Source organism: Gambusia affinis, linkage group LG17 (genome assembly GCF_019740435.1).
Source record: "Gambusia affinis linkage group LG17, SWU_Gaff_1.0, whole genome shotgun sequence".
Taxonomy (NCBI): Eukaryota; Metazoa; Chordata; class Actinopteri; order Cyprinodontiformes; family Poeciliidae; genus Gambusia; species Gambusia affinis.
In genome coordinates, this window is record NC_057884.1 from 25,337,566 (window position 1) to 25,358,313 (window position 20,748).

Below are 20,748 nucleotides of genomic sequence, written 5' to 3' on the forward strand. Positions count from 1 at the left end.
TTCCTGAAACAGGAACTGATTTCATTCAGGAAATATTTCTGAGACCAAACTGGAAACAAACATGGCCGCCGATTTATTAACTTTATCTAGTTTATTGACTAGATGAAGCCTGAATCAATAGTATTGATATTTGATCGGTTCCCCCAATCGGCCCAGAAACATAAAACTCTGTATGTTTAAACTGTGAATATTATTAATATTAATTAATGACTAACGAATTGTTAATTAATGTTAATATTTGGACCAGCAGCCTCATCAGTGATTCTGGATCATTAAATGTTTCATGTCTGTTCAGGTCGGTTCTGCTCTGTCAGCGGATCGGACCGGCGCCGACCCGCTGACAGAGACGCCGTCATCGAAGGATTTCCTTAAACACGGTTATTAAGTTCTGGGTTCTGACTCGGTTTGGCTCCAGACACAAACACCGTCTGAGATCGTGACCTTTAACCTTTCAAACATTTTCACCAAACGGAGTCGCCGCCGCAGCGTTTCGCCGTCTGACCGACCAGAAAGACGCAGAAACTGAACAACAAGACGATCGATTATTAAAATAAACGTCAAATGATAAATTAATCAAAAAGATGATTTTAAAACAATTTAAAACGACTTCAGCAGGTTGTCAAAAACCTTTAATAAGGAAAGTTTGGAGAATATTTTGGTTTATTAATCAGTTTAAACAAAATAAAATAAAATAACTCCAGTTTTATTTTAGTAACTTCTAGCATTTAGACGAGACTGAAAGAAAATATAAATTCATAAATAACTGGAAAAATGAAGATTTAGCAAAATCAGAACTTATTAATTATGAAACAAATATTAAAACATCTATTTAAATAATACTTTTTATTATAATTTGTCTCTTTTTGTTCGTTTCCTTCATTTCTTCAGTTCACAGTGAAACTGAACTAAAAGTTTTGTAAAGAGGAAACTTCAGATTCCTCTGATTTCTCAACATGAAACCAACAATTTTACAGTTTTACATCAATTTAAACAAAAATCCAGACGTGAAAAATAACTACAGTATTTAACATGTTTAACAAAGTTTATTTATAAACAACGCAGTCATGATGGGGTTAAAGGTTTCAACACTTCATCACAGAAACACCAGACAGCAGAAATCAACAGGTCCAATAAAAACATAATAAATAGAAACATTAATCTGATCACGTCAACATAGAAACAAGTTTTGTACATCTGTGCAAAAATATCCTCAGGAGGCAAAAAGCCTTTTCAAGTTTAAAAATAAATATTTGCTCAACACACAGGAAGGTGTTTCTCCAATCCTCCATCTTGTTTTAGTTGAACGGTTAACTGTAAAACCTCATTTAAACTCAGCATTAAACAGTCTGTGATGTTAAAGGGTCGATTCGCCTCCTGGCTGAAAGTTTGGGATTAAATGTGGATAAAAACAGGAAACAAACAAACGGCTTCAACAGAAAACTGAGTTTTATTTACATAAAGTAAAAAATCACTTCACTATGTGAAGCTATCAAACCCTGAAAGGATTTCAGTCCTGAATCTTCTGCTTCCTGATCGGTTCTCTTTAAAAGAAGCCGTCATGTTGATGCTAACGAGCTGCGTTGCGCTGCGCTGCTTTCTGTCAGGAAAAGTTTCTACCAAAAATCTGTCACATTAAACGTAAAACAAACATATTTAAAATGTAAATATTAGGCCTGGTGTTTATGGGAAGCAAAAAAGACTAAAACTAAATTTATTGTGGTTAATCGTGTGTGAAAAAGCCTGTAGCCACATGCTAGTTGCTGCAGCTACATGTTAGTTAGCGTGTTAGCTTTTATTTACGTCGATTCTGTTTTTATTTCACTACTTAATGTTTGACAAGTTACTTTTAAATATTTCTGTCAAACCAGACGCTGCGTCGGTTCTTCGATGCTAAGCTAACGGTTGGTTGTTTTGCCAAGTTAAGGAAAACTTTGTGCTATTTGAGCGCTAACTGCTTCTGTTTCTGTAAGCAGAAACTCCATCCAACGTTTTCATAAGTCATCAGTCATTCAGCTGTTTTTATGACTGATATCTTTTATGTTATTTTTTAAATCACTATTTAAGTTTTATACAGATTTTTGGTCTTTTTCATTTTTACAATGTAAACCAATAACAATTTTCCAACTGCTAGCATGCAAACGCTAACGTTCTGAAAACTCTGCGGTCGCCAGAAAAGTTCTTCTTCATTTTAAATAAAAACAATGTAAACAGTCGGTTCAAGGAAAATATTAAATGAACATGCTAGTTAGCTTGTAGTTAGCTTGTAGCTAACTTTACGTCTGATAGCTGCCATGTTAGCTGCTGTAGTTTTTGTCATGCTAGCTTCTGTATCAGCTGCTAGTCAAGCAGGTTTTTGTATTTAAGCTAAACGTGTTTAAAATGCCAGACATAAATACAGAAACATCTCACTATGATGACATTTACATTTCATTAAAGCCAAAATAAACTGGATGGGTTTGTTTTTTTAAAATACGGGAGTCACATTCTGCTCCTGTATTTCTGAAATATTAGAAATATTTCAGCCAGATAATCAGTTTTCAGCCACAGAGTCCATATAATTAATGTAAACGATGCTAAGAGCCTAATGCTAACGCTAAGCTGTGAAAAAGTGGAATAAATACAGCTGTAGATTAAAGCTCAGAGGAAAACTGTTATTATTTTGGTATTAAATTAATTGTGCTTTTTTTCAGAGCATCATTAAATATCCCTCCAGGATTTCATGATTGTTTTTGTTATTTTTTGTTTTGCAATAAATAATCAGTTAGAAATATTTGTGCAGAATTTAGCGACATCCATCACAAACTGAACTTCAAGCAGATATAAGAGCTACTGCCACCTGCAGGTGGGAGGCAGCATCACTTCAACACAATGCTTCTGTGTTTTGTAGGAAATAAAGTCAGAATTTTGTTGCAGGATCAGTGAAATTTGTGTGAATTTCCATGAAACCACATAAAACTGGAGGATCGGAACATTTACAGAAACATTTACAAAAACTGAAGCAATAGCTTATAGCAACAAAACATGAACAAATAATTGATTTCATACAGTCAACAATGAGCTTACAGTTTAGTCTCGTTTCAATCATAACAGAAAAATTCAGCATCGATCCAAAGATCCATAAAACTGATTTAACCTCCAGTTTAAACTCAATAAAACCCAAAAATCTTTTAACACCGACGGGAATCTGAAAACGAAACTGGATTCATTGCATGTTTATTAATCTGCTTTAATCTAAAAACAAAACCCTGAAAGCCTGAAGCCTCCATGAGGAGTTCACTTCCTACAGCTTTTATTTTTCCACTCTAAAAAATCTAATTTAGCTCCTAATTCAAAGTATTTCCCTTCATCTCTAAAATAAGCCGTAGGTTCAAAGTTCAGCTCAGAAAATATTTTCTGGATAAAATGAGAATAAGAAACTTTTAGCTGCTGTCAGAGCAAAACACGAACATCTGAACACATTTACACCATGAATATTTTCATGTTGTAGAACGATTGAAAAACCAAAACCTTTAAAGTTACATGAAACATCTGATCAAATCGCTGCTTTTATGATAAATGTAAACCGAAGAAGAAAAGAAACGTTTGTTCTTTGAAACGGAATAAAGAAACTTGTTTCTGCAGAGAAGATTTAAAACATCATAAACTATATATGAAGAGAAAATTACAGTTTATGGTGGATTTGGATGAAAACTGTTCAATTCAAAGTGAAAATATGGAAATTAAAACATTTTTACAAAGTTTTTTGTTTCCATTTTGGAAAATTGTCTTCAAACTGCAAAGTTTTTATTTTCATGTTTCTTCAGTTTTAATCCTTTAAAATGTTGAAATCAAGTCTCTTGTCGAAACCAAACGGTCATAAATCCCAGAAACCCGTTTTAAAAAACCCCAAACCGGAAACGACTCTCAGTCGTCTGGCTCCGCCTCCGCTGCGATCCGATTGGCCGACGATTCCTCACCTGTCCAGGTGTGGTCCCGCTCAGCAGCTGGAATCCTCGCTGCCGGGTCCGGACTTGGCGGCGGCGGCTCCGGTTGCCATGGCGATCTGGCAGCCGTTGGTGACGTGACTCATGACCTTCTGCTTGAGCTGGGCCACCTGCTGCCGCAGCATGGCGGCGGTGGACGCCAGGTCCGAGTTCTGGTTCTTCAGGACCTTCACCTTCTCCTCCAGGCGGGAGATCCGCTCCAGCTTCCGCTTGCGGCATTTGGACGCGGCGATGCGGTTGCGCAGCTTCTTGCGCTCGGCTTTGATTCGCTCCTGGGTCTCCAGGTCGATGGGGGACAGAGACGGCGGGGACGCGGGGTCGCCGGGCGGGTGGGGGACCTCCGGGACGGTCTGAGGGGCGTCCGGGCCGCGGCCGTGGCTCTGCGGCCCGCCGCCGTACGCCATCTGCCCCCCGGCGTAGGACATCTGCCCCGGGGTGTAGCTGCTCAGGTTGGTGTAGACGGGCATGTCTCCGCCGGACATCAGGTTCCTCTGGTAGGACGCAGGCGGGGACACGTGTCCGCCGCCCACCAGCTGGTTCTGCTTGTGCAGGTCGGCCAGCGCCTTGACGAAGCCGTCGGCGAAGCCCTCCTGCTCGTTGGTGGCCTGGCTGCGGTACAGGAAGGGGTTGGCGGCGCCGGAGGCGGGGCTTGTGGACACCAGGCCCTGATTGGACTGGATGATCAGGTGCTCCAGGTCCGGGGACGCCAGCTTCAGCAGGTTCATGTCCGTCGCCGCGGACGAAGAGCCGGACGCCATCAGGGCGCTGTTGCCGGGAAGGCCCAGGTTGCCGTGGTTACCGCTCCTTCCTGCCGCGGCGTTGCCTCCGCCCAGGAAGTGGTGGCCGCCGCCCATGGACGCCGCCTTCTTGCTCATCAGCATCTTCCCGCCCGGGTAGCGCTCGTACTCGGCCACCTGGCTGAAGCTGTGCGCGGCCGGCGCGTCATCGTGGTAGAACGGAGTCTCCATGGCAACCGTCACGGACAGGGAGAGGTCAGAGGGGAGAGCCGCATAATCCGATTAACCTGAACGTCTCAGCAGATTCACTGACGTCTGCAGCCGCAGGATGAAGAGCTGCAGAGGAAACAGAACCGTGATGAGCAGAACCAACAGAACCGTCAAGAACAGAACCAACAGAACCAGCATGAACCAACAAAACCAGCAGAACCAACAGAACCATCAGAACCATCAGAACCAATACAACCAACAGAACCGTTCCCTAATCGTTCCCTGAAATCCTGGTTTTTCTTTTTCTGCTAAAAACAAATCTATTTGGATTACCCAACCCGACCCAACGTCTTTTGTTCATTATTATTCTGTAATTTAACCATCTAATCAACACATTTGTTGCTAACAGGAAGTAGTGGTTGCTAAGCAGCATGAACCACATGTCTGGCGCCTCTGGTAAGGCACACAGGATGAAGATTAGCAGGGCTAGCTAACAACTGAAACACCATCTCTGCTGCTGGATGTTGAGCTGTTAGCATGTCAGTCTGCAGTCAGAGCCCTCTTCACATGTACTGTGACACTGACTGCTACTGGATTCCAAAAGGATCCTGGATTGGATCAGATATTTTCAGATTAAATCGGAGTTTCGTCCATCCCATAATGTTTCCCTCCAGGCTCCGCTTCAGGGATTTCCTTCCCCGCCGTCGATCCAACGTTTTATTACATTGGATTCTTCTGAAGCGATGATGAGACGGAAACGAGTTACTCACTGCCGCTTCCTGTCTGGACCACAGCGCCGAGCCCGTCCAGAACCAGGAGGAGGAATCCAGGATAATCCAGGAAAATCCAGGACAATCCAGGAAAACCTCCAGAACCCCAGGAGGAGCCATGAATCCCTGCTGACTTTCACCTGCTGCGTCTCTGTGACCCAGAGACGCATGTGTGAACGGATGAAAATGTTCTGAAATGTGCGGCTGACATTTATTTTAATATTTGGGTAACGAGCCATCGTTAGCAAAGCCTTAAAAAAAAAAACAAAATAACTGAGAAGGTTTGTTTTTCTGTGACAGAAATAATGAAATACTGAACAAAACCTATAAAATCTGTGAAGTGTGGCATGCATTTATTATACTCAGCCTTTACTCTGATGCCCCCAAATAAAGTCTAGTGCACAAAGTAAATTAAATGTTTAGGGTGGAGGTAGCTGATCTGTTAAAAACAAAGGTCTTAACATCCAGCCAGAGGTATTATTGGATGTCTCAGAGCTGATTCATGTAACGGCCTAATCAAAGTCTGGACCTGAATCTGTAGAAAGACTTTAAAAGTGATGCTCTCCCTCAAGCCCCACTAGAAATGTTTCAAATTAAAGATTCCGACTGTAGAAGTTTAAAGCTGACTAAATTTAAATGTACTCCACACTTTTCAGAATTTATTTGTAAAAATTGTTTAAAACTATTTCAAATATTTTCCTTCTGTTTGATGATCATTTTCTGTCACATAAAATCAATAAAACAAACTGAAGTTAGAAAAAAGATGAAAAGTTTAATGTAAATCGTGTTTCTGTTTGATCAGAAAAAATAAAAACAAATAAACCTCTAACGAGTCATCCCGCGTTTTTATTATAAAACAATAAAAAAAGGTGAAAATTCAGTCACTTAAAGGCCATCATTACTGATCGGTGCCCTCTAGTGGACAGATGAGGCAACAGCAGCTGAACGCTCTCGCGTCCGAACCGGACTCTTTCTAAAGGACGTTACTGTTTTATTTACTTTATATTTCAAATAAAAAGTGTTTAACTTTGATAATCAGAACTCCCAGAGTTAAATACAGTAAATGTGAAAAATACACGAGTCACTGAAACGACATTTAAAGATGTTTCTACATTAAATACAAAAGAAACACCAAATAAATCTGAATTAAACTGTTAAATGTTTCAGTTTCTGGTTAAAACAGGAATAATAAATTAAAAGCAGCGACACAAATCATCCACTCTGGATTAAAATAAATCTGCGTTTCTCGTCTTCTCATTAAAAAACGCTCAAGTTGCCGTGAAGTTCAGAGGCACCGACACCGACCGCGTCATCATCCGGACTCACCTGCAGAACCTCCGCGGGCCGCCGAACCGGTACCGGAGCAGAAAACCCCCGGAGAGACACGAGAGGGAAGAGAGGAGAGGAGGGATCCGGAATAATGTTTGATAATCTGGGAGAGAGAGAGAGAGAGCGGGGTGAGTCAGAGTCAGACTGAACACACACACACACACACACACACATACACACGCACACACTCCCAGCGTGACTCACCATGATGTTTCTCCTCATTTACACATTTATAGTGAAGTTCAGGTTAAATGTCAGATTTTCTCTCTCAGCCTGAAAACGAACTAAATTATCAGAATCATTTTAACGGTCCGACTGGATTCATTAAAACCCAGAAGTTCTGCTTTGATCCACGACTCGCTGGAGGAACCTCAAACGGAGCGTTCACACAGTTCAGCGGAAAGTTGAGTGGAGGGAAAAAGTGTGGTAGAAAAAGGGATGACTTCAGCTGGAGTCATGGAAACACAGATGAAGCTACAACCGAACCAGAACCTTCTGAACCAGAACCAGACTGTTGCTCAGCACAAACGTCTCTTTTCAAAGGGTTTTCAGATTTTATTCATGAATCGAGGCCTCAGAGTCTGAAGGAAGAGCAGAGAGAAGCTTCAGTCACCGTGACACCTGCTGGTTCTGATCCATTGGGCTTCCTGTAGCCCAGTGGACCAGAACATTTTAGAGCTTTATCATGTTCCAACCTGTTCCCCTCCTGGCCTGTGGGGGCGCTGCACCAACAACCACTGAAGGAAACCACACAAAAACCTCTGAAGACACTGAGAGCAACTTCCTTCTTCACCAGATGGAAACAAGATGGAGGCGTCAGATTTTAGTGTTGGAGGATTTCTCTTTAGTCTTTGGCTGAAGACCAGGACACATTTCTGCTGCTAGTGCTAGGCTAGCATGCTAACTTTGGTTGTATTTACCCAGAATGCCCTGCGCTGTAGCCCATATTGGAACCAGAGTTTTCTTCAGAGTTCGGTTAGCGTTCACACCAGAACCGGATTATCTAGATAAACGGACTGGAGTTCCTCTCCAGTTCTGGGAACTCCAGTTTTCATGAATCCTCTGAACCGGACCAGACCGGACCGGGTCTGGACCAGAATCTGATCCTGTTTGTCAACAAATGATTAGATGAAAACGACGGTGTGTGTTTGGTTCTGGCACAGCTGGAGTAATTACTGTCGCTCTAGGTGGAGCAGTAGAACACTCACACACACTCACTCACACACACACACACACACACACTCACACACACACACACTCACACACACCGCGGTCCACAGGACGGGACTGATGGACCAGTGAAAGCCGTCTGAACTGTTCTGGTATTTTAATGTTTTTATAAACACTGAAACAATTCATACAGTTAACTTTAGGTCTGGACTTTGACTAGGCCACTCTACCAAATAAACCTGTATTTTTATAACTCCTGAACATTTTCAGCTCCTGGCGGTGACTCCCAGACGATGCTACATAAACTTTGAGAATGTTTTTATTCAGTAGTTTAATAATTATAATAATTTAGCAGAAACTTGATCCCGTCTGATTTTAGTTTTAAGGTTTTTTTCCTGAAGTTTCTCCCACAGCAGCAGCAGGACGGATGACTCGTCAGCCATTTTATGCTATGCTAGCTATGCTAGCTATGGTAGCTTAATAATTGACTGCTGTTAATCAGAAATTGGACCATCAGATATAAAATTTCATTTAGTTATTTTCACTAATAGTTTAAAAACAGATTTGATTTTACAATAAAAATGATTTAGATCTTGTTCTGGATTCAGGTTCAACCAGCTTCCTTCTCCCTCAGCATGATGCTGCCACCACCATGTTGAGAATGCAACAGACTTTCCTCCACCTGAGCTGCGGCTCTCTGCAGTTCCTCCAGAGTCAACAGGACCTCATTTTGCTTTTAGTTTATTTCAGTTTCAACTTTATTCTGCAGGAAATTCAGGATTTTTCTGGTGGATTGTTTCGTTCTGATTTAGATCAGTCCTACAAAAATGATTCGGATTTATTTTTCCTCCAAACTTCATTTTTCCTTCCTCCTCGTTAGCAAAGCCGTTTCCAGGAGTGAAGATGCTTCAGGCTCTGAGCGTTTGGTTTTCCTCTGAGGGAAGCTGAAAGCCTCAAACATCTGAAAGTCATCAGCGGCGCTGACATCACTGCGGCCGGCGACGCCGCGCGGCGCGGGACGCGAGGAGAGTTCAGGCTTCGCTTGGACGTCAAAGAACAAACATCCAAACACAAAGCGGTTTCCATCTGGAGGACGAGCAGGAAGCTGGAGGGGAACCAGGAGGGAAAACCGAAAGCTGCGGAGAGGAGCAGACCTGAGGAGGAGGAGGAGGATGAAGAGGAGGAGGATGATGAAGATGAAGAGCTTCCTCAGCCTGTTGGGATCGAATCAGTTTGTTGTGAAAAACGAGTCGGTCTCAGTCGAGTTCTGCTATTTTCTCCACAAATCTACAAACATTTGATTCAAATCCAGAATGTTCTGAACATTTTTCTATTTTTCTGCTTTGAAATCATTTAATTTAATTTAAAAGAATTTATTTCTCACAAACAAAAGCCAAATAAAATATAATATCTGTTTTCTCTCAGAGCTGTTGATTTGATGCTGCTGGCCAGAGGCTCCAGCAGCAGTCAGTCTTACAACGAGTCTGAAGAGGCCTCTGACTGAAGGCTAATGCTAACATGCTAGCAGCTAACATGATCAGCTGCTAATTCAGCTCCTTTGCTGTTTCCTGTTTGGTCTGGAGGAGGGAGAAAACGTTTTGGACTTCCTGTTCTCTTCCTGCTCTGGGATTTGGGGTCAAAGTTTAAGTATTAATTTAGATTTTGAGACGCTAACCAGCCTCTCCTGGTTGTAAAAAAAAACCAAACAACAAAACTTGTTGCCATGGTTACGCGTCCTAAAAACTGTCTTAAGTAAACAAGCAAAAAAAAAGTGAAAACCTTCGTCCATCGGGTCAGAACCAGAACCAGAACCAGAACCTTTATGATAAAAACCACATGACGGTAAAATAAATCACTGCTGACTGAACTTTTTATCTCTTTATGTTTTTCTTACATTTAATCAAATTTCAAAATATTATAAATCAACTTTTAGCAGATTTTTGGATTGTAATCCAGATGTTAAAATAACTTAAAGACAGGGGGCGCTGTGGCGGCGCTGGGGTTCAGCACAGCCCACATATGGAGGCCTTAGTCACAGGTTCGATTCCCGGCCTGGCGACCTTTGCCACACGTCTTCCTCTTCTCTCATTAGATAAAAACCTTAAAGATGATTGTTAAATAGGAGCTGAATGTATTTCATATTTTTATTTTAGTTGGGTAAAAAAAAATCATTAATATTTTGCTTCTCATTCCAGAAAGGAGAAACAAATATAATTAAGTTCTGATTTATGATAATTATTTACTTTATTCCAGTTTACAGATCCAGTCAGAAACAAAAACTGTTTTATTTATGAAAAATACAAACACAAAAAATGTTAAATTTAGTCTGTTCAGTCATTTTATAATTTATTTAATACATTTTTTAAATTCTACAAAAACTTAAAGGTGCTTCAGTGTTTATTTGGCAAAACATAAAATAAAGAGTAAAAAAAATAAAGTTTATGTAGCTCTCGCGCCCCCTGCTGGTGGCTCTGTGTCATCACAGCTGCTCAGTAAAAACCAGCAGGGTTTATTTACAGCAAACATAATTCACACAGATTTAATATCTACAAACATTTCAACTTTAAGGGTCGTTGAATTTAAGTTGCTTTAAAAAACAAGCAGCAGAAAAATTAGTCCTAGTCCAAGTCTTCCAGCAGCCAGACATTTAAAACAGCAGGACGCATCTCAGCCTGTTCTATTTGCATCAAAAATATTACAATCTGTTATTTATGAACAACAAAAAGATGGAAAGATTCATCAAGTCTTCAAGTTCTGACTGGAACCAGAATCAGAACTGGTTAAGATGTTTATATTCAGGATGTTTTCAAATGTAATTTAGAAATGTAAATGGAAGGAAACTAGCATATAGGCTGCATACTAGCTTGTAGGCTACATACTAGCTTGTAGGCTACATACTAGCTTGTAGGCTACATACTAGCTTGCAGGCTACATTCTAGCTTGCAGGCTACATACTAGCTTGCAGGCTACATACTAGCTTGTAGGCTACATACTAGCTTGCAGGCTACATACTAGCTTGCAGGCTACATTCTAGCTTATAGGCTACATACTAGCTTGCAGGCTACATTCTAGCTTGTAGGCTACATACTAGCTTGCAGGCTACATACTAGCTTGTAGGCTACATACTAGCTTGCAGGCTACACTCTAGCTTGCAGGCTACATACTAGCTTGCAGGCTACATTCTAGCTTGCAGGCTACATACTAGCTTGCAGGCTACATTCTAGCTTATAGGCTACATACTAGCTTGCTGGCTACATTCTAGCTTGCAGGCTACATACTAACTTGCAGGCTACAATCTAGCTTGTATGCTACATACTAGCTTGCAGGCTACATTCTAGCTTGCAGGCTACATACTAGCTTGCAGGCTACATTCTAGCTTGCAGGCTACATACTAGCTTGCAGGCTACATTCTAGCTTATAGGCTACATACTAGCTTGCAGGCTACATTCTAGCTTGTAGGCTACATACTAGCTTGCAGGCTACATTCTAGCTTGTAGGCTACATACTAGCGCGCAGGCTACATATGGTGTGACCTTAGCTGCCCTCATTTTAAGATTTCTGTTCCTTTGTAATAAATCTTACTGTTTGCTATTTTCCTGATTCTCTCCAGTTGTTGTTGCTCCCAGTAACTTTTTGTTCTGTTTTTATTCTGTTTAGTGTTTCTGTTGTTTCTCTCTCCTGTCGCCTCATGCTTGGACGGTAATATTGTTGTCATCCTGTGACGATCTGAAGGAGTTTTATTTTGAAGTTCTGATGTTTGGATCAGATTGTTGGATTCACATCCTTAACGATTGAATTCACCTGATTCTGCTGAGTCTCCATCATGTTTCCCTCCATTTTTCTGTGCGGCTCTTTGGGTCGGCTGCAGCGCCATGATGTACTCTGAAACACAGATGATGGGTTTCTGGCCCGCCTGGTTCTGACCAAACATCTCAGCCAGGCTCTGGGGGTGGTAGTCGCTCGGCTCCAGGCCCGCCGGCCGCCCCGGGCCCGCTGGCCGCCCCGGGCCCGCCGCTGGCAGGTTGTACGTCGGGTTGGGGAACACGGTGGAGACGGCGTGGCGGCCCTGGGCCGGGTTGCTGTGGTTGAGGGGCGGGGCTTGTGACATCAGATCCACGTCTTCCTGGTTGTTGTTGTTCAGCGGCTCTGCAGGTTTGAGGAGCAGCTCTGGGACGGCCATGTTCTCCTCGCCATGGCAACCCAGCCCCGACTGAAGGTAAGGGTTAACGCTCTTCACCTGGAGACATCGAGACGTCTTCATCATTTCACAGCAAGAAAGATAAATAAGATCATTCATTTGATCTGTTTTGTTTATTTGTTTTGAATATTTGGTAAGATTTGTACAGTGTAGATTTATTTTGAAAAGATATTTTTAAAAACGTAATTCTGTTCTTCGTTTTTCACAATTATTGTTTCCTGTTTGTACCTGAGCTCAAAACGCTCTGGGGTATGAAAACTTTTATTCTGAACTCACAGGCGAAGTGAACCAGTCGGCCAAGTTTGGCTTCGGGATGTCAGGGTAAAACTTCTCCTTGATGCTGTTGGGTCAGGAAAACAACGTCAGAGACTAAATGATGGGTTCTGTTTGGTTCTGTCCGGGTCCGGTCGCTCACCAGGCCCAGTGTCTGTGGCACAGGACTGTGATGAGGAAGAGGAGGATGAAAACGGCGCCCATGGAGATGAAGATGTTGTTCAAACTGCCTGCAGAAGAAAAACATTTCAGAAACCAGCAAGTTGCTTCAGAAAAAAAAACTATAAAAATGATCCAGATTCATTTATTTTCAAACTAATTCAGTTTTGAAAACATGAAACTTGAAACATTTTTAAATGTTTCTGTAACGTCTCTGACCTGCAGGCACCATGTTTCATTTTCCAGACTTTCTGCTTGAATCTCTGATTTCTGGATAATTATTTCCTCTGGTCCCGATGTTAAGCTTTAACTTTCAGACAGTTGTTTTGTTGTGTAACCATGGCAACGAAGAATGGGTTTTTATAGCAGATTAGCATCCAAAAGCTCAAACAACACTTGAACTTTGACCCCAAGTCCTTCCTGTTGTTGTTTATTTGATCCAAACTTTTACAGGAAACATAAATATAAACAATCTGATGCGTCACAATATTTCTGAATAATTTCCTAGAGTTATCTTTAACGGGAGGTTTATTTAGAAATGATTTCAGTGAATATTTAAACCTCCTGACAGAGAAAATGTTTCACTGCCAGGAGTAGTGGTGCATCAGGTTGGACAATAGAAGATCTTTGGCAAACAAAACGGATGAATTTCAAATATGAATATTACATTTATTATTCCACGTCTTGGCGCCTGACTGCAGCATCGTATCCCCTACTCCAGCATCTCTCTGCCAGTTTCCTGGCCAGACGGAAACCATGGAAACCGTCATGGCCGCTCTTGTTTCGGTCTGCAGTGGGTGGAAGTGACGTACCCTCGTCGTTTAAGAGGACCTCCAGGGTCGTGTTGCCGTACGCTCCGGCCACCGTCTGCGCCGCCACGATGAAGGTGTAGAAGCCGCTCTGCAGGTTCCTGGCGGTCAGGCTGGAGTCCGCTGGGTTTTCTGAACCAGAACATGAAAAACTCAGATTTAAAAACCTGGTTTAAAGAACTGAACAGCAGCTCAGAGTGAACCTGAGGCCTCACAGGTGAGCGTTACCTGTGGTCACGGTGATGGGTTCACCCCGGTTTTTAGAGTAGTACAGGACGTATCCATGGATACAAGCAGGCTGCTGTCTGGCAGGAACCGGATCCCAGTAGATCTCCACATCGGAGCCACGCAGTTTGTAGGACAGAGACTGAAAAAACTTGGGCTGTATTTCTGGAACAGAGAGGAAAGTAAAACATCAGGGAATGACGTCTATGCTAATGCTGCTGCTAACGCTGCTAGCTGCTGCTAACACTGCTAGCTGCTGCGAATACTGCAAGCTTCTGCTAACACTGCTAAAACTGCTAACACTGCTAGCTGCTGCCTAAACTGCTAACACTGCTAGCTGCTGCTAACACTGCTAAAATTGCTAACACTGCTAGCTGATGCTAACACTGCTAACGCTGCAAGCTGCTGCTAACACTGCTAGCTGCTGCTAATGCTGCTAGCTGCTGCCTCACGTCTCTCCGTGAAGAAGCCGTCCTTCCTCTCCAGGAGCAGCAGAGCGCCGCGGGTGCAGGCGTAGATGGATACCCAGTATCGCCGCCCAGCTACGTCGTTCTCTGAGGACGAACCAGAGGACATGTCAACGGGACGGACAGACCAGCAGGACTTTACTGGATCATGGACTGGATCTCACTGGGTTTTATCCTGACTCTGTTCTGACTGGGAGGCAGCTTCAACCAGTCGACACGATCAGCCTCCAACGCTGGAAACCAGTCCACCACGTAGCCACAGCTAGCTTCTGGACGGTGGGACCAGGACAGGTCGAGTCCCCCATCACTCCCAGTGAAGCAGGACAGGTTCATACTGGTTTCATCTGAAAACAGACGCTGAAGGTCAGATGTGGAGAAGAAGTTCTGGTCTGTCCAAAGGAACGAAGCAACGGCCCGAAACGTTCTGCTCATCAGGAGGAGCCGGCAGTTCCAGCTGAACGACTCCAATCAGTTTCACTGAAGTGTGAAAAGTTTAATCTGGATCTGGAAACCAAACGATAATCCTGACAAAACCAGCAACGACTGTTTGGGTCTCAAGCTGTGATTTTCCACCTGGAGAGAAAAAGGCTGTTCGAAAAACCAAACCTGATTTTATCCTCCTCTTTGACTTTCCATATTTCACAAAGATTTCAAAAATGTGAAATATGTAATTGTCTTTGAGGCGCGACTTTAACAGTGAAGGTGTTAATAAATCTGACAGACGGTTGGACTGAAAATCAGAGGAAAAATCACCAAAGTGTGAGAAAAGTAAAGTAAAAAAGCTTCTTAAACCCTGGAAAATTGCTGATCTAAGTAACTTTTAAAACTTACAGTGAATGTCTGAGTCAGAGAAAAAACCCAGAACAGAAATAAAAAAACAATTTGAATCATGATTATAAAAATAACTGATTGTTTCGATACTGATCAGATGATGTCAGTTCTCTAAAGACACTCTGGTCCTGCAGCTCCATCGTACCTGGACTGGCGGCAGAGACGGTGATGGTCGATGGGGGGGAGCTGCCATGTTGGTTCTTCGCTGTTACCGTGACGATGGAATCCCCGTCCAAAGTGTACCGATGAACGCTGGCGTTGACTTCCACCTTGTAGAGCCGATGTGAGCCGCTGGTTCTGGTCCAGGTTACTTCGTACCCGGTGACGTCTCCATGGCTCTGATTGGCCAGAAGCTTCTGCAGAAACAGAAACGTGACGCCTGGAGCCGATACGTTTACTAAAACACAAGGAAGGACCAGGTCAGACGCTGGGATTCAACCTCAAAAACCAGCAGCAGAACGTTTCCACACAGCCACTGACAGGAAACGGGTCGACAGTCGTGCTCTCAGAAACAGGAAGTTGTCTCTAGCAAAGTTTCCTTTAGCAATAAAGTTGCACAAAGTGAAACTGTGAAAGTAAATTTGCTGAATGGAAACACGCCAATCGCATTTTTTGATAAAACGTTGTTGTGTCAGCATGAGGTGGTTTCTCAGAAACACTTTACTGGGTCACATGATCAACAGTCAGATGTTACTACTGGTGGAAACGCTGAAGAAAACGACTGAGGAATTTGTTTTGAATGTTGCAGTTTCTAATGTTCAGAAACATTGATGGAAACAAGGTTCCTGTGAGGCTCTGAAACCTTTCTGTGTTGGAGAACGTTACGGTTAGCAGACCTTCACTCTGCAGAGACTCACCTTCCAGACAATCACAGTCTGGCTTCCCTTCTTCTGCATCCACACGTCCAGAGCATCAGGAGCTGCAGAGCCAACAGGTCAGTGATTCACCGTTCAGACTTATTTCTGAGTTTCTGTTTTCTTCAGAAACCCACCATCACCGTCTGTGTGGAAGGAAACTCTGCTGCTCCAGTCGCTCCACTTCCAGAAATGTTGAGCTGTTCCACATCGAACCTTCACCTCGTATTTCCAGTTTGGCTTCAGTTCGGTTAAAACTGCCGCCTTCAGTCCGACTCCATGTTTGATCTGCAGAAACTATATCAAGACAACACAGGTTAAACGTAATATTTCATCTGTCTGACGTCTTCCTGGCCTGTAGACGTACGGATCCGTCAGCGTCGGAGGCCATCATCTGGCAGCTCAGGCTCAGGTTCTGGTACTGCTGCACCGTCCAGCTCCAGCTCAGCCTCACACTCCTGGCTTCTACGTCTCCAACGCTGAGATCATGTGGAGCAAACATGTGAACTGAAACACACAGAAACTGTTAGCCAGGCTGGTTTCAGGAAGACAGAAGGTTTTAGCCGTTAGCGGCGGCTAACTGCACCTCTTCTGGTCAGATCTGCAGAGTCTCGGATCTCCACCTGTCCAAGAACGTTCTGAGCTGTTAGGGTCCAGTTCCTCTCACCGCCGCCAATCTTTACCTTTTTAGAGCATCTTAACTCTGAACCGATGACACATGGGCTGCAAGACCAAAATAAAGTTTAGGTCTGGACTTTGACTGGGCCATCACAGTCATCCTGTTGCACATTTGCTGCTGTTTGGGATCATTTTTATTGTTTTTGCATTTGTAGACTTGCTAACATGCTATTTTACAAGTTTGGTTTTCATGCTAACATATTAGCATAGTACACAGCTCATCGGATGCTAAATTGCTAATTCCTCATAATATGCTAAAATACCAATTAGAAAGTGAGACAGACTAACTTTCATATCTATAAAGGAACATGTTCACTTGTCAAAATTTTCACTGACTGATCAGAAATCCAGGCTAACATATTAGCATGTTATTTAGCTAGTTGGATATTCAGACAAACTTGCTAGCATGCCTGTTAGCCTGCTATACATTCCCAGAGTGTATTTCCCAGTCCAGGAGTTCCTGGAAGCTCAAATATTGTTTCTACAGAGAAGTTTTCTCCTTCAGCACTACCAAGCAGCCTACTGGTTCAGGGTCATGACCCTTAACCTTTAACCTGCTGACTGATCCTGACTGAGATGTTTTCCTCTTGGAGAATAATCTTCTTCTTCTCAGGTGGTTGGTGCTAACGTCTTTCTGTTTTGGCGTTTTGCTGTAATTGTGGTAAAACTGACCCTACATTGTTCTGCTCAGAGATCTCCTGAGACCTCCTGAGATCTCCTGAGACCTCCTGAGATCTCCTGAGACCTCCTGAGATCTCCTGAGACCTCCTGAGATCTCCTGAGACCTCCTGAGATCTCCTGAGATCTCCTGAGATCGTTTCCTTTTACCTTCCGTCCAGCTGATAACGTGTCTCACTCTTGACTTTCACCATCGTGTTTCTTCCTTCGTTCCAACGGCAGTCCACCGACTCCAGATTCTGAGTTTCACACTGAAGGTCTTTGTCACCCGGCGGGTCTGATTCATGGAACGCACAGAATCTTCTCTGAGTTTTCTCACCAAAAGGAGGGAAGTCACAGAGTCATTTCTTACTTACAGCCAATGAAAACAGTCGCTCCGTGCACCTCTCCTGATTTGGTTTCACACTGGACGTCCGCTCCAGATTCCTTGACGGGTTTCAGCCGCACAGTCAGGGCGTATCTATGCTCACTGATCTTGGTGGTGTTGCCTGTGTGTCCATCCAGATGCATTTGGTGAAACTGCTGACCGTGTGGGACGACGCAGCAGAAGGTGGCCAGGCTGCCGGCCTCCAGCGCCGCGTCCTGAGGGAAAACGCTTCTGCTGTAAACCGCTTCTTTATCTGCAGACGCAGAAGATCGACGTTAAACCACAGCGGAGAACCGCAGGGCTCCACAGAGAGCCTCCTGGTGCACACGACATGCAGACCGTTACCATGACAACCGGATGATGTCACCAGGTGACTCTGAACCAGCCAATTACTGAACTAATCAATACATACAGGAGCATGACCAACCTAGATCTAGAGTTACAGATCTAGAGTCACAGATCTAGAGTTACAGATCTAGAGTTACAGATCTAGAGTCGCAGATCTAGAGTTACAGATCTAGAGTTGCAGATCTAGAGTTACAGATCTAGAGTTGCAGATCTAGTTTTACAGATCTAGAGTTGCAGATCTAGAGTTACAGATCTAGAGTTGCAGATCTAGAGTTACAGATCTAGAGTTGCAGATCTAGAGTTGCAGATCTAGAGTTACAGATCTAGAGTTGCAGATCTAGAGTTACAGATCTAGAGTTGCAGATCTAGAGTTACAGATCTAGAGTCGCAGATCTAGAGTTACAGATCTAGAGTCGCAGATCTAGAGTTACAGATCTAGAGTTACAGATCTAGAGTTACAGATCTAGAGTTGCAGATCTAGAGTTACATATCTAGTTTTACAGATCTAGAATTGCAGATCTAGAGTTACAGATCTAGAGTTACAGATCTAGTTTTACAGATCTAGAGTTGCAGATCTAGTTTTACAGATCTAGAGTTGCAGATCTAGAGTTACAGATCTAGTTTTACAGATCTAGAGTTGCAGATCTAGAGTTACAGATCTAGAGTTATATATCTAGAGTCAGCACACAGCTTCAGTTCCTCCAGCTGGAATCCAGATTCAGGCTGACCTCTGACCTCTGACCTTAACTTTCAGAGCCACATAAAGACGGTTAGAAAGTCGGCCTTCTATCAGCTGAAGAACATTTTCAGAAAACATTAAAGAGCTGCTGCTGTTGCCATAGCAACCCTCAGGCCCCTCAGGCCTTCTGGTTCTGGTTCTGCTCTGCATCCAGAACCAGAACCAGAACCAGAACCAAACATGGAGAAGCAGCATTCAGATTCTATTCACCACAGATCTGGAACAAACTTCCAGAAAACCTAAAACCAGCTGAAACCCTGAGATATTTGGACCCAAACGGACCCGGCTGGTTGGAGCCGATCCAGTAACTGGAACATGGACCAACATTTACGTTGACGGTGGCGTTGATACCATGTAGAACTTCCTTGTTGCTACTGGACGTGATTTGACTAGGACTGTAGGGTTCTGAGGTACCGACCCGGCAGAGTCCAGTGCTGGTCCGGCCGGCTCGTCTGGTTGTTGATTTGGGCTCTCAGCCTGAAGGTGTGAGCAGCGCAGTCCATCGGCACAGGAGACGTCCACCGCCAGGAGTGGGTCGACCCGATGAGGCCCGGCGCCACCCAGACTCCGTCCTGAAACGTTTCCACAGCGGGTCAGAGCAGCAGAACCTACGGGCTTTCATCAACCCGATCGGGTCAGACTCACTGAGTGAACGTCCTGGTTCTCAACCAGAACCGTCACGTTGTAGAGAATCGGGTCGTTCAGAGCCGAGCAGGACGCGTCATCTTCCCACTGCACTAGAACCGTCTGGTCCAATCGGCTGACGGTCAGGTTCCGAGGCCCGCATGGAGAAACGCCTGAGGAAAAGACAGGTACCGGTCCAGAGCTGGTTCTGATCGTCACTGAAGAATCAACATTTATACTGAGCAAGTTTACTGCTGAGCCCGGAGGTCCAGAACCGGCAGCCAGGCTGCGGCCCGGCGGGCCTTTGGAAATATCACTTGATAGTTATTGGAAGATTAATAATCGAAGACAAAATATAAAGAAATAAAAATGAAAACATTTTCAAAAGAACTGCAGCCTGATGGGAAACCTGCTGAGTTTAAACCTTAATCTGGATTTAATCTGGATTTAATCTGGATTTAATCTGGACAACGAGCAGCAAGAGCCTCAAATATCCACCAAACGACAAAGAGGAACAGCCAGGAAATGAAAACAGGAAATGAAATTAGGATGAAGTCGAATAACATCAGAATAAAGTTATAAAATTATAACAATGTGATCAGATTAAATAATAATCTGAGAAAAACTCACATGAAACTAAAGTTGAAATAATAAGAGAATAAATCTAAAACATTTGTTTAACAAATGAATAAATATTTAACCTTTAATCGTGAAACGACTGAATCCGTTTCCATAGAAACTGTTTTGTGACTCTGGTTGGATCCAGAAATTCAAACCGTTCAACTGGGCCACAATCCCTCAATCTGAACATTTAAACAGGTTCTGCCTTCAATCTGGAGCCAAAGACAAACTCACCTGGTTGGTTCTGTTGACCCAGCCGGATCAGAACCAGCAGCAGAAACCAGAACCGGATCATTTTAATCCTGATTTGCTCCCAGATGCTGTCGATCGGCAGGGATTCAGCTGTCAGAGGGAAACCTCCAGCTGTGGTTCTGCAGAACCGGGCCGCTCAGGCGGACCCAGTGAGTTCTGTGTTCCTCCCAGCAGCCAATCCGATCCTGGACCTTCACTGCGGTTGTGAAATCCACGAGGAGTTCAGAGCCGGAAACGCAGCTGCTGCATTCCAGTAAGAGTTAGTCAGAGGGACCGGATCGGACCCGCAGAACCGAGTGATTCAGCCTGCAACTGAAACAGCAGCAGCAGGAACTGAACGTCTGATTCCACAGAAAACCAGCCGAGGTTTGGATCAGAACCAGAACAGATTCTAGATGCAGTGATTTTTCTACAAACAGGAAACAG

General features: G+C 43.6%; 2 protein-coding genes across 3 annotated transcripts; both read right to left on the reverse strand.

Annotated features, from left to right (window-relative positions):
* Window positions 1–865: 865 nt before the first annotated feature.
* On the reverse strand, window positions 866–7,151 carry june (JunE proto-oncogene, AP-1 transcription factor subunit). Its single transcript, XM_044095929.1, has 2 exons — window positions 7,027–7,151; window positions 866–5,056 (listed from the first exon to the last, which is right to left on the reverse strand). Exon 2 carries the CDS (start codon window positions 4,949–4,951, stop codon window positions 3,977–3,979), a length of 975 nt encoding a protein of 324 aa, XP_043951864.1. The 5' UTR covers window positions 4,952–5,056; window positions 7,027–7,151; the 3' UTR covers window positions 866–3,976.
* A 3,353-nt stretch (window positions 7,152–10,504) lies between these two features.
* LOC122819336 (leukemia inhibitory factor receptor-like) lies at window positions 10,505–20,748 on the reverse strand. Of its 2 annotated transcripts, none has more exons than XM_044095999.1 (17): window positions 20,305–20,748; window positions 19,471–19,622; window positions 19,244–19,397; window positions 17,728–17,991; window positions 17,522–17,648; window positions 16,602–16,738; window positions 16,383–16,522; window positions 16,153–16,312; window positions 16,019–16,080; window positions 15,307–15,514; window positions 14,495–14,674; window positions 14,316–14,417; window positions 13,867–14,028; window positions 13,642–13,770; window positions 12,813–12,900; window positions 12,674–12,737; window positions 10,505–12,436 (listed from the first exon to the last, which is right to left on the reverse strand). In XM_044095999.1, exons 1-17 carry the CDS (start codon window positions 20,363–20,365, stop codon window positions 11,984–11,986), a joined length of 2,643 nt encoding a protein of 880 aa, XP_043951934.1. In that variant the 5' UTR covers window positions 20,366–20,748; the 3' UTR covers window positions 10,505–11,983. The 2 variants fall into 2 exon arrangements, with proteins under 2 accessions (XP_043951934.1, XP_043951933.1); XM_044095998.1 differs by having other exon boundaries at window positions 15,307–15,517; window positions 20,305–20,747.